At 40.5% G+C, this 14,223-nt stretch overlaps 1 protein-coding gene across 1 annotated transcript in view; it reads left to right on the top strand.

Moving 5' to 3' along the window:
- The window catches only part of LOC109960064 (receptor-type tyrosine-protein phosphatase gamma-like), an 807,477-nt gene that overhangs the window by 662,927 nt on the left and 130,327 nt on the right, over positions 1-14,223 (top strand). The window contains exon 4 of the mRNA XM_020599907.1: positions 3,499-3,647. Coding sequence (XP_020455563.1) covers positions 3,499-3,647 — 149 coding nt within the window. The remainder of the gene's footprint in view (positions 1-3,498; positions 3,648-14,223) is intronic.

Here is a 14,223-nt window from a genome sequence, read left to right as displayed (position 1 = left end):
GGCGTGAGTGCTGGTGATTTCCGCCGGGGGTCAATCACCATCTCTTTTGTCTTGCTGGTGTTCAGGACCAGGTGATTTTTCTCACACCACTCCACAAAGTCAGTAACAACCCCCCTGTATCCCCCCTCGTCCCCCCCAGATACACATCTTTCTGTCTAATGCATGCCAGTGTAATATCTGTGTGTCTACTACAGTGATGGTGTGTTTAAACTATAGCTTAGCACAAACAGTGGAGGCACAGGGAAACTGCTTATCTCTGTTTTCTTCTGTTAGATAGGAGATATCCCTCAGTGTTTTGCAAATTGCAGCTTTGGTGTATCCACTTTTGTTCCAATTTTAAGTGACTGATTAAGGTCAGAAACAGTGAATAAATGTCCTGCCCAAGTCTCTGAGCAGGTGGCATATGTCGCTGAGATGTGAGACTTCTGTTTATTTGAGTGCAGGTAGCTCAATCAGCTGAGGTGGACACACTGTGTTGTTGTTCCCTGTGGATGGGGACCAGAAGGCTGACCTTCAAGTGGTGGATCACCTGCTAGCACAAACAGCAAGATGAGAGTGAGACACAGACCGAGAAAGAGTTGATCTCATCATCACGGTCAGGATGAAAAATTGCCTAACACTTTTGATGCATAGCGTTGCCAGGCCTTCAGAAGCTCAAAGCTTCTCCCCAAGGCCACCAATAGAAACAAAAAGAAGAGATGATGATGATGATGGCCACCTGCAAAGCAAGAAATGCACCAGAGCATAATTTGAAAGGATTTGGGGTGCCGCAGCATGTAGAGAGCATAAAAAAAGAGAGAATAAAAATTCTAACACAAACAACAGCTGCAAAACAAAAATGGCATGCAGCTTTTACTCTCCCTCGCTACATAATGCATGACTAACAAGACAAACGTCCCTGCATTTTTTCTATGAATTATACAAAGGCCATAGTGCCACACAGATTTTGCAGTGTCTAACTGACAGATATGCATTTTATATGTGGAGGGATCACCTGGTGGAGATGCTCCTGAATGCTGTGACGGTGTGCTGAAATGAAGCAGTGAGGGGCTGTAGGAATCTGCACAGCTCAACTTTAACTTCTTGATCTTGAAACAACGTCACATTTTTTAAAATAGGTTTTCCTTAATTGCTGACTAGCAAAACTGTAAAAACTATAGACTATGCAGTCATGGTCTACTTTACATCGGTTATAGCAGCTTCAAGTGCTCAAAACAGGAGTAAACCAACTTTCTTGTAAAGGAGGATATCTGCAGCTCTGTCAAAAAAAAAACATTACTTGATTATAGAGCTTGGTGGTTAGTCCTGTCTGATATGGTGATAAAGATAGCCTTGGAGAAAAGGTAGGTAATCCAGGGACACTTAAAAAAAATTCAGTGGTTGGCAGTTAAACAGAGCTACAGAAAGTGTTGTCCCAATACTGTATAAACCTGGAAAAGATCTAATTTTACCAAATGTGTGTGACAAAGTACAGCTGTGACAGTGAACAAAGCCCCTTTTCATCATAAGAGTTCTGGAAAGCTCATCCAAAATAACATTCGTAAAAAATAAGATGCTTTTTCCTTGTGAAACTTACTGTAAAGCCTCTGAAGTACAGTAGATGAACTCTGGGACTCATGATATGTTGTTTCCTAAATGAAGGCATTAATGAAGAAATTAATGAAAAGTGCTTAGTGAAAATCAGAGATTAAAGATTAAAACTTGTCAAAAATATACTTTATTTTACATTATTTTCAGTTAAGCAAAGGGGCAAATTGCACATTCCTAGCATCATATGTGTATGACAAGAAACCTTGTGTGGTAATGGACCTGTGTTCTGCTCTCAGTCCACACATCATCAGCCTCACAGATCTTATATACCTTGAATATGAGCAAATTTTAATTTTGAAAAAAAAAAAGCATATTTATTGTATTCATTGTGAAATGTATACATTCATCTACAAATCTGCAGAACACCTGTTATGATGAAGAATACATTGTTAAGCATAAATTTCCTTCGAAGGGGTGCTGGGTCTAATAGAGATGGGCAACCATTGTCCTAATAAACTATTTAAAATCATATGTTTATGTAACAAGAACAAAAGTAACTTTTGAGTTTTCCCATTTAGGGGTCGCCACAGGGAATCGTCACACTGACGACTCACATGTTGACATTTGGCACGCGTTTTATGCCAGATTCCCTTCCTGAGCAACTCTGATTCGAAACTGGGCCACACTGGCGAGAGCGCTGCGCCTTAACCACTAGCCAACCAGGGAGGACTGTTTATGTGACAAATGTTTATGTAAAAATCAATATTAACTGTTAAGAGGTTCTGCATATTAGGACCTTAAACTCCTAATCCACAGTAAAAAAAAAAAAAAAAATTAAAAAAAATACATTAAACATTAATGTTTGATGCAAATAGTTTGTTTTTTAGGAACAAAAATTCAATAAAAGGGTTAAGTGTTCCCAACAGAATTATATTCTGGCATAGCAGAGAAGGCACTCGCTTTCAGTTTGACTTTAAATAATGTGGTGTAGATAATGTCTATGACTGGCTGGTGTGTTTACAACTTGTCTGATCATTTAACTGTGCATGTTTATAGATATAACATATGGATTTAAACCAACCTAACTGTACAGTGTTGTTATAACAGGTATAACACATATGGTGAACAAATCTATAAAAATAAAACAAGAGTTCTTATAAACCATAACTGAAAGACTTCTAGACACCGTATGACAACCTAAGAGTTAGTGTTTTACCTGTACATTTTCATTTTCTACACTTGCAACATTTCACATGCACAGCGTATGGAACATGGGCCCGTTAATGTGTTATTACATGTGCGGTCTATGAGAAGTCATGACCCAGACTCTTGCCCAAAGTCTAGTTGAAATGATGAACCAGAGAAGCACTCAAGCGCTTCCTCTGTAAATGGGACAGTACTATCTGATGAAATATGGGAAGAAAATGGCTGCATTGGTTAATAGAACGGGTGGATCTTTTCAGAGCCATTTGTGAATATGACAATAAGACCCACTCTTAATCCTCACCATGTTTCAGCAAGATGTGATGGAATAACAAAGGATCTTGTAAGGGCAATTTGCACTGGCTAAGCAGAATGATTTTGCTTGGCAAATTAGCTCCTCATTTGAGACTTTGCCTTGAGGGCTGATGGAAAATGACAGAAATGTTCCCGTGTGAGCACATCTTACTCAAAGCAAATTTAAAAGATAAACACTCAAGCATGTCTTCAGACTACATCCTTTGGTTTATGTGTGTCCCTTCAAACCTTAAAGAGGTTTCACACTATTTATGTCCTCAGACACAGTAGGTTTTGATTGTCTTTCCAATGATCTTTGAAATTTGCCTTCACACAAACAGAGAATTTTTTCTGTCATCAGTTTCTTTGAGAGGAATGATTACACTGAGAACAATGTTCAGTAATGCATGGCCATTCACGCTTTCTTGCTGTGACTCAGTTTTTTTCTCTGTTCTTTTGTCTTTCTTTCAGTGGCCATTATGTTGAAGGATGATTACTTTGTTAGGGGAGCAGGCCTACCAGGGAGGTTTAAGGCAGAAAAAGTGGAGTTTCATTGGGGTCCGAGCAATGGATCTGAGGGCTCTGAACACAGCATCAATGGCCGGCGTTACCCTGTGGAGGTAAAGTCAATCTACCAAGCCTTGTCATATCCAGAAATGAACCATATCTAGTGGTGGAGATATGCATGTAAATTTTTAGACCCACCAAAAGACTTCTGAACGAAGCTCTGTTAGTCTGGTGTTTATTTAGATTCTATATTTATAGAATATTCAAATTCCAAATTGTGCAAAGTGGGATGAGCCTGGGCAGAATTATCATTAGATGAGCAAGCAGGGCTAAGTTGTAAAGCACCTGTCTATAAAGTGGGCATGTATTAATTAAATGACACATATTGGAAAACTGATACAAGAGTCAGAGATAGCTATACTGGTCTAAAACATACAGATTCAAACCAAATTTCTCAAAAAAAAAAATCTATAATCAATATGGATATCAAAAACAGGTCTTTGGCAAGTTTCTTATTACTCCTTTTTGTGCTGTAGTGGATATGCACCTGCAGTGTGTTTGTGTCTGCGCACATGTGTATATTTGATGCATCATCTTTCTGTCTCATCACTTGCCTATTTCTAGTTATACAGGTCCTGTGAAACATGTATAAACCTGTCAGAGGCCACTGTGTTAAACATCGCAGCTAGTTGAAAGCCAGAGTCTGGAAGCATTTTGACTCTGCAAAAACAGTGAAGGGATTCTTGATAAAACTACAACAGTGTGTAATCATGCAGCGCTTGCATCAAGTATACAACAACATCTTACTATTTTCTCAGAAAAGAGACAGAAATTTTACTTTATCTTAGTGAGAATATTCATTTTGTGAGTTAGAAAAAGCAAAGCAGGAAGCTGTTAACTTGTGTAGAGTATTAAATAACCAAACAGTCACAAATTTCATAGCAGGGAATGCCTTTAGTTTAGGCTGAGAAACTGATGATTTACTGCAGACTGGTCTAAGAATGGGTGCTGCCTCAGAGTCAGCAGGGGTTTATAAACTAGTAAGCTGGGTTCAGTGCTCTTGTGGAACTGTGGAGAGGCATCTTCTGCTGTGGAGCCTTCCTGTCAGTTTGGAGACTGGTGCCTTTATACGAGTACTAATCATCAACAATTTTCCCATGTAAGTTTAACTTGATGAGACCCATTGTTTTCCTGTATTAATCTATCTTTCATATAGGAGGCGCATGCCCAGCCAGGCCCACTCTGTCTCTCATGTAAAACTGCTCTATATTAGCAATCAATTGATCATATACACTTAATAACACATTAGTAGGACCACATTACACTGTGCATATGAGGATGGAACATAAGTCTATCTCTTAAAATGTTTTGATAAATAATATCTCTCAACTACAATGGGTACGGAAAGTATTCAGACACCCTTAAATTTTTCACTCTTTGTTATATTGCAGCCATATGCTAAAATCATGTAAGTTCATTTGTTTCCCTCATTAATGTACACACAGCACCCCATATTGACAGAAAAACACAGAATTTTTGACATTTTTGCAGATTTATTAAAAAAGAAAAACTGAAATATCACATGGTCATAAGTATTCAGACCCTTTGCTGTGACACTCATATATTTAACTTAGGTACTGTCCATTTCTTCTGATCATCCCTGAGATGGTTCTACACCTTCATTTGAGTCCAGCTGTGTTTGATTATACTGATTGGACGTGATTAGGAAAGCCACACACCTGTCTATATAAGACCCTACAGCTCACACTGCATGTCAGAGCAAATGAGAATCATGAGGTCAAAGGAACTGCCTGAAGAGCTCACAGACAGAATTGTGGCAAGGCACAGATCTGGCCAAGGTTACAAAAAAAAATTTCTGCTGCACTTAAGGTTCCTAAGAGCACAGTGGCCTCCATAATCCGTAAATGGAAGACGTTTGGTTGTAGAAAGTCAACCATCACTGCAGCCCTCCACCAGTCGGGGCTTTATGGCAGAGTGGCCCGACGGAAGCCTCTCCTCAGTGCAAGACACATGAAAGCCTGCCTGGAGTTTGCTAAAAAACACCTGAAGGACTCCAAGATGGTGAGAAATACGATTCTCTGGTCTGATGAGACCAAGATAGAACTTTTTGGCCTTAATTCTAAGCGGTATGTGTGGAGAAAACCAGGCACTGCTCATCACCTGTCCAATACAGTCCCAACAGTGAAGCATGGTGGTGGCAGCATCATGCTATGGGGGTGTTTTTCAGCTGCAGGGACAGGACAACTGGTTTCAATCAAGGGAAGGATGAATGCGGCCAATGCATATGTAAAATAATGTACTTTCCTAAATACTTCATTTCTAAAACTGAAATCAGCTCTTGGACTGAGGAATGTGGATTTGCCACATTCAGCTAGTTGCATTTAAAGAGCCCATAGCATGCTTTTCCATGTCTTTTGACTTACATGTATCTGCAATGTTGTAGCTCAAAAAATGAGGTGTACATATGTTCTAGTATTTCTATGCTGAGGCAACTTGCAAACTCTCACTCGCAAGACTTTTTTCCCTAACAAAATTAAGTATTACGTGATAGTTTAAGGATTTCCTTCAATGGTCATAATCTCCAGGCAGTTAGACGTTCATGTGAAGTTGCCTGACCTCCACCGGTGCCATTGTCAAAGTGGAATTTTTCAACTGTGCCTGGTTTTGTGGCTATATTTTCCCTCTTGCTGCTGCACTGTAACCAGAGGATGTGGAGAAAAATACAGGCCCTGAGGTTACTGCATGTCTGGGAATGTTCCTGTACAAGGACTCACTGGTTTGCCTGACTGAGTCTAACCCACAAGCAGCCGGCCTGTGAAGCCCCAGCGGTGGTGAATGATCAGCTCATCAATGCTGGATTCCCCAGGAGCATAGTACCTGTTTGTTTTGACTGTTTGGTGCCAGTGTGTCTGCTGAATGTGATGTGTTGCTGGTTAAAGAGTGGATTAATGACCCATGATGTTATTGTTGGTGCTACGTTACCTCTTGGAGTTAACTTCACTATTTGGGACTGTATGTCAACGGTTGGATTTACCGACCTTGGAACTACTGCACTTGAATGGGAGTGATGCTTCCACTACTCACTGGGACTTAACGGCAAGTATACAAAAACATGTTGCATGTCTGTTAATGCCTTGTTTCTGTAACATTAGAGAGAATTATTTTAAGGCTGGAGGTTACTATGTCGGCATTAGGCCAGTCTTTGTTTAGTGTTACAAATCTCTTTTCATCAGTACATATACTGTTGTTTACCCATCTGTGGAGGAGAAATTCAAATAAATTAATTCTGTTGTGATTCATTGTGCTGTCCACTTGTGACACAACACTGTTTTTAGGAAGAGACTCTGGTTTTATCATTCTGAAATAATTACAGACTATTTGGAGTTATGAGAGGTGCCAAGCTAATATAGAGTTACCCAAGATTAAACATTAAATGGCTGGAGACAAGCAAAATGAGTATGCCATGGGGACTTTAAGTTGGTTAATTTCAGGATATTTTCATCCATTTCTTTGGAATAGTACTACAAACTCATCATTAGCATGGGCTATTACTCTTCTGAATGACACTCACAATAATCATATAAATGTATATACTGTGTACAGTACACATATTTGTCTGCCAGTTCAGTAAAATTTAAAATATTTCATTTAAAAAGTGCATGGTAATAAACTGTAATGCTGTTAGTAGAGACTATTTTGCAAATGTTTTAAATGTTAATGTTCTGTAAATAAATTCAAGAAAAACATTATACAGGTGACACTGGATGACCTCTCCAACTCGATTTTTGGCACAGGTGACTCTTTTGCCATCCAGCTTCAACTTCCATGAACTAAATATACCTCAAGTGTGTAAATGAGTATAAAATGTAGAAATGAGTGTATGTGTATTTTCACGTTGTGTAAGTGTATCTGTCAGTCTTTTGAATATTGAAATGTCAGCCATCTTTCTGCTTAGACCTCTCCTGGAGCACTGCATCACTGCTGTGGCTTGCCAAACAGATGAATATGCATTGTTTGACATTTGGTAGATCACTATGCTGACAGTTCATCTTGATATTGTAATCTTCTCCCTTTCCTTGAAACTCTTTTTCATTTTCTTGGCATAAAGGTGCCTTTGTATCAGTGGCTGAGACAGCCCCATATGGAGAAGATGCATTTGTCCTCACTACTGAGTTTAGAAATATTGCTTACCTGTCTGCTGGTAAAGAATTTAGATATTCTGCTGAAAACACAAAACCATCTATGAATGCATGACAAAGCTTTCGAGGTCTACTGTTTTTAAATTGCTATATTTATAAGATGCCATCACAATTGATTTAGCAGTGAAACATCAGCATGGAAAAGTTTCCATTAAGTATTTTTATGTACTTCCAGTGAAAATCAAGCCTGTTTTCTCACAATGACAGACTATACTGTTTCCCCAGAGACACACCCCTTTGCCATTGTGCCAGTCAATACTGGCAGTAAGGGTCAGCTAAGATTACTCTTTTAAGGGCACAACTGATACTGATATTTCTATGGTGAAGCTGCCAAGAGATGAGAATGTGTGCAGATTTTTGTTTAAATAAAGTCATTTCACTTCCAAATAACAAATGTGATTTGCAATGAAGCCTAGGATGTGCAAACAGAATCACTGTAGATGTGTAGAAATGTCAAGCGTTTTAAAAGTGACTAAATTAAAATTATTTTTTTTACAGCTAAATAGTGTCAGGTTTGCCCGGTGGCACCTTCCTCTCTTCTTTTCCTCGCACTAGCCAGCTCCCTTGCACTGATTACACGATTAGACACACCTGCCTCTATTCACTGATTCTCACCAGCTGTGCCTCGTCAGTCTCCCTCCTTATTTATACGCTGCTCACCGATCAGTTCTGTCCAGGCAAACCAGTTCCTCTCATCCCCTTTAAAGAGCAGGATGGAAACCTGACTGAATGATGACACTGCTGCCAGGATGAGGAAATGTATGAGAATAAAGAATTTTTCTCTGTATCTTCTTCTCCTGCCAGTGTTATACTGCATTCCTAGATTGACAGTGACAAAACTATTTATGTTAAAATACTGCACATATCTATTGACTCAGTAGTCTGCTGATATCACTGACCAGTGTTTGTGCATAGACTAAAGAAAGTCTGTGATCCTGTAACCAGCAGCAGTTACATTGTGTAATTTACTCACAGCTGGATCTAGAAGATGAACTCCATGGGGTCTTGCATGTAACTTTATAAGCATTTCTCTGTTTTTTTAAACAATACAGTCGAATCCTATTATAATCACTGTGTTTCTGGTGAAACCGATTGTGGCCCACCAGTGCGCACAGCCTGTGTCATGGCTAGCTGTTTCCAACGGAAAAGGACTCGGGTAAATGCAGGACTCGAACACCCATGCAGAACCCATTAGTGAGGCATAATATGTATTTAATGGAGCAAAGAGGAGAGGCTAGACTACAACTGGACCCTGGAGCAACTGGGACTACCAGGCCGATTGGACCGCTGGAGGTGGCAAGCGCGTTAGGTAAGAGCAGAGGAGAGTGCAAGAGGGTTCAACAGAGATACTGAGAAAACCGTCTATGGAATGTTCTAGAATTGTGAACCTGATTAGGGAGAAGTATGAGATCCACAGGTTGAGACAGCAACCAAGGTGGACCTGGGTAAATGTAGCTGAAGGCAGTGTGGTGTCCAAATGGTGGTAAGGCAGGCTGACAGAAGAGACAGGGCAGCATGAGACATGACGTGGCTGGGGCTGGAGGTGATGAGTAGGTGCTGGAGGAGAGAAAGCTTCCAGGCTGGGTTGTGTTATTAGTTCATGTTGCCAGAGTCCCCTAAACCTGAGAGGGGGGAAGTGAGCAGGCGCGACACTACTCCTGCTTGCTGATCATGTACACTGAACAAAATTATAAATGCAACACTTTTGTGTCTGCCCCCACTTTTCATGCACTGAACTCAAAGATCTATGACTTGCTCCTCAAAAGTGTGGCATATCAAGATGCTGATTAGACAGCATGATTATTGCACAGGTGTGCCTGATATTATCTATACATAAACATACAACAGAGCCACTGCTTATCAGCTTCCTTTCTCTGGTCAGAGGCAAAACGCTTTACAGTGAATCAAAAATGCCAGCCATTGAGTGACTGCAGTATCAGACTGTAAAGCTCTCTGTGTGGCCTCTGATGTTCACACATCTGCAGCATCAGCAGTGAGATAGGAAAACATGGATTGATTGCTGTCTAGCTGTTCAACCTTATTGCATGCCTGCTATATTGCACAATGTTATCTCTGCAGGGAGAGAATGGAAAACTAATAAATGGACAAACATGCATGCATGCACACACACACAAAACTGCAGAAAGTAAACAGCATACTCTATAAGGGAGTCCATCTCAAATATGTAACCAATAAGCATAACAGAACATATTTTTTCACTGACAGCTGAGACACTTTTATTTGCCGAAGTTTGGGGATTTTCACTGTGGAGATGTATGCTGTCGCTGTTTACTACCAAGGCTACAGGCCCAGTGAAAACTGAGTTATTCTGAGTAGCTAACTATGATCCTGTTTTTGAAAAAGTGCCATTTTAAATATGTTGAGCAATATAAACGAACTTCCACAAATCTCCATTGTACTTGGGTGAAATTTGTGAAGGCAGCACATATTTTTTAAAAATATCTGTAAACAAAAGAGTTTTTGCTACTTAGCCATGTGTAGACAAGGTGTTCGATTATACATTTTCTATACTATAATTTAAAATAAAATTAGGGCCCATTAATCCATCCATTAATGGGTCCAACATGACTGAAGAGAACAAAAGAAAACTGCTTATATACTGTAGAATTTGCTGCAGTGTCTGAAGTCCAATTATAAAATGCAATAGACACAAATACTCCACTAGTCTTAATTAATGTTTACTCATTCTGGGGTGCTGGAATTGCAGATGACAGTATTGTAGAAAATTATTCCAAACTTGAGACCAGTTGTGGTGCAATATTCCTCTCCTCCTTTCAACTGACCTGAATTCAGTGTTCACCCTAGATTTGTATTTAATGTTTTCTTTGCTGCTAATAGTTCATGTTTCTCATTGTTTCTGTACTGTAGATAAGCTATGTGTCTTATGTGTCAAAGTTATGTCTATATGAATGTGAGAGAGGCTTCAGCCTGAATATTCGTATATACCGTAAGAGACATTATTACATTTTCAAGTAATTACTCTACCAGTGACCATGAAACTGTGCTGTTTATAGTATATTTATTCCTATTGCAATTTAGTCATACATGTTTTAGTAACTGGGCCCCCATGGCTAATTTGTCAAATTTTATGAAAATGATGGGGTGTAAGGTTAGCACAAGTGTCGGCTTGGCTTTGTTTAAAGTTAGATTAGGTTGGGGTAAGGGTTAAGGTTAGGGTAAGTCACCTGGAAATAATGTAAGTCTAGGTACGGACCCTAAGTAAGTGATGACCGCAAGGATGTGTGTGTGTGTCTGTGCAGGAGCTGAGCACCACCCCTGCTGTCATTCAACACAAATCAGGTGTGGCTACATACACACCAAAACCATATTTTCCAATTCACTCACTCAGTAGTTTCTGATAAAATGCTCCTGATCCCTAGCGCAATAGCACCAGTTTTCCTGTTTGATCATGAGCCTAACAAAAAAAAAAAAAAAAAATGGTGGCGCGTACAGATGCAGCGGCTTCATGCTACCCGCAACTGAGCACCCTTTTGTGCTTTTATTCTTTTTTGGACTTGTTTTTTGCTCTTATCTTGCTACGGAATAACCTACAGTCGAGAAGATCTGATAGGCATAGGAATGCAGGTCAATACTGAGGTGACTTATGCTTATATAAAGACCAACAATAGTCCATTGGAGTTAGTGAGACCTCCAGGAGCACCGTGGATTGCTGTCGGGCCAAGCAAGTGACGGAGACGGCGCAGGGAGAGGAAACAAAAGCGGGGCTGCAGAGGGGGCTTGCTAACTCAACTGAAGAAGAAACTGCACAAACCTCCATTACCATCTATGCTCCTCACAAACAAAATGGATGAGTTACAGTCGCAGATCGCCTACAACCACACCATCCATGAGTGTTGTCTGCTAATTGTTTGGTGCCCAAACAGTAAAATTATAAACACCCACTGTTCACTGGACTTAGAGGCTATGTCTGTCCAGTGCAGACCGTTTTATTTGCCACGGGAGCTAACAGTAGTCATCATTACTGCTATTTACATACCACCAGATGCTAACGTTAGCATGGCACTCGGTCACCTCCAACACATAATAAACAAGCAACAGAGAGCTCATCCTGATGGCGTTCACATCATTGCTGCTTAAAAGCATGCTTAAAGACTCTGCTCCCCAAATTCTATCAACATGTCAAGTGCCCAACCAGGGGAGATAACACACTTGATGTTGTATATTCCACCATCAAGCATGCCTATAGAGCAAAGCCCCTCCCCCACCTAGAACAATCTGACCATCTTACCCTGCTCCTAATACCAGCCTATATCCCCATCAGGAAGAGAACAAAGCCAAACAGTCAAACCATCAGGAGCTGGCCAGACAATGCTCTCTCCCAGGTTCAGGACTGCTTTGCCTGTGCTTAAAGGCTGCCACCATTATCCCCATCCCCCCAAAAACAAACATAAACAAAATTAATGATTATAGACCCATAGCCTTCACATGTATCATTATGAAGGTTTTTGAGTGACTAGTCTCACAGCACATCAGAGACTGCCTTCCGCCCTCTTTTGATCAGTACCAGTTTGCTTATATGGTAAACCGATCTACTGAGGACACCATTGCCATCACACTTCACAGAGCGCTGAGTCACCTGGAGAACAAACAGAGCTACGTGAGGATGCTCTTTGTGGACTATAGCTCTGCATTTAACACCATCATCCCAGACATATTAGTCACCAAACTGCTTAATCTGCAGGTCCCCATTTCCACCTGCATCTGGATCAAGCACTTCCTCACAAACAGACCACAGTCTGTCAGACTCGGTCCTCACTACTCCACTACTCTCACACTCAGCACTGGTTCCCCTCAGGGCTGTGTCCTGAGCCCCCTGCTGTACGCCCTGTACACTTATGACTGCACACCATCCCACACAACAAACACTATCACGATGATACTACAGTGGTTGGTCGCATCTCCAGTGGGGATGAGACGGCATACAGGGCTGTCTGGTGTTCACAGAACAATCTGTCACTGAACGTCTGTAAAACTAAAGAACTGATTATGGACTTCAGGAAACACGGACAGGACCATGCTCCACTCATCATAAATGGAGAGTGTGTGGAATCTGTCTCCACCATCAGATTCCTTGACATCCAGATCTCAGCTGATATCTCCTGGTCCCTTAACATCAAGGCTATAGTGAAGAAAGCTCAGCAACGGCTGCATTTCTTGCGGGTCCTTAGGAAAAACAACTTGGACAAGAAGTGGTTGCTGGCTATCTATCATGCCTCTGTGGAGAGCGTTCTCGCGTACTGTTTGGGTGTGTGGTATACGGTCTCCACAGTTGAGGACAGGAAAACTGTACAGAGGGTGATAAATACAGCACAAAAAAAATCATCAGCTGTCCTTTGCCCTCCCTGGACAATATAGCTAGGTCCCACTGTCTCAGCAGAATCAAGGCCATTGTAGTGTATAGAATTAATTCACAGGGAGAATCTTTGCAGTGCCAATCATCATTTATTGAACAATATGTTGTAATATGAATTCAGAGGGAGAGAAACAGAATCACCGGGAGTTTGGGATCTCTGCAGAGTTTTGGGGTCTTTGTCTGTCTTCTGAAGTCTTCACATGCACTCACTCGCTCGCCAAGTCTGAGTCTGTCTTATCAGCCTTGCAGCTGATTATATAGCTCTCTTCTTCTTAAACCTCCTGCAACATGTCAACTCCTCTATTCTGGGTATTCTGGGAACCCTCTAGAATTTACTGGAAAGCAGGACGCATGACCCAATGTTTCTGCGAAGATCCTCACAAAAGTTTATCTCTGACCATACTTAGCCAGTATCACACTCTAGTCACTCCTGTAGTGGCTAGCAATAAATCAGACTCCAGAAGAAATATGTAATCAAACAGCATGTAGCTCCTATTTGGTATCAGCTTGTGTAAGGGAGAGCTGAGTGGTCATTAAGTTCATGTGAGTTGAGCTTATGTAAGTGATCAGAATGCTTCCTGTTTACTTAGGATGTAACTAACACTGGCCTAATAAGTATTAACTATATTAAGTTTACTTTTACCACTACAGAATCCCCTCCTCCCGTAGTTCTAAGAACTACGGAATTCCTAAACACACTAAAGCAAACACATACAGAAGAATGACAAAGAAACAACAAGGAAGTTCATAAACACACATAAATGCCTACATACAACACTTCCTAATACTAAGCAGTAAGCAGTCATCGAAGGGCTAAACAGTTCAATCTAACATGGCAAGTCTATACTAAATCAAGGCTCTAATTACCATAACTGTCTAATGTAATGCTAATAGAACACATATCACACTAAAACTAAACAATCACAGAACAAGAAAAACATCCATCCAGGTGATCCTCTGTCTCCCCCCATATAATAGTACAATTTTAACAATATACATGTCTGTACTGTATCACAAACAGCTTCAATGCAAACACTTCTTAACAGTTCAACACAGATCTTTCTTTGTGAACAT

Source organism: Monopterus albus, unplaced genomic scaffold, assembly GCF_001952655.1.
Source record: "Monopterus albus unplaced genomic scaffold, M_albus_1.0 scaffold43.1, whole genome shotgun sequence".
Classification (NCBI taxonomy): domain Eukaryota; kingdom Metazoa; phylum Chordata; class Actinopteri; order Synbranchiformes; family Synbranchidae; genus Monopterus; species Monopterus albus.
Note: the sequence above shows the minus strand (reverse complement) of the source record. Positions and strands in the feature narration are given on the sequence as shown.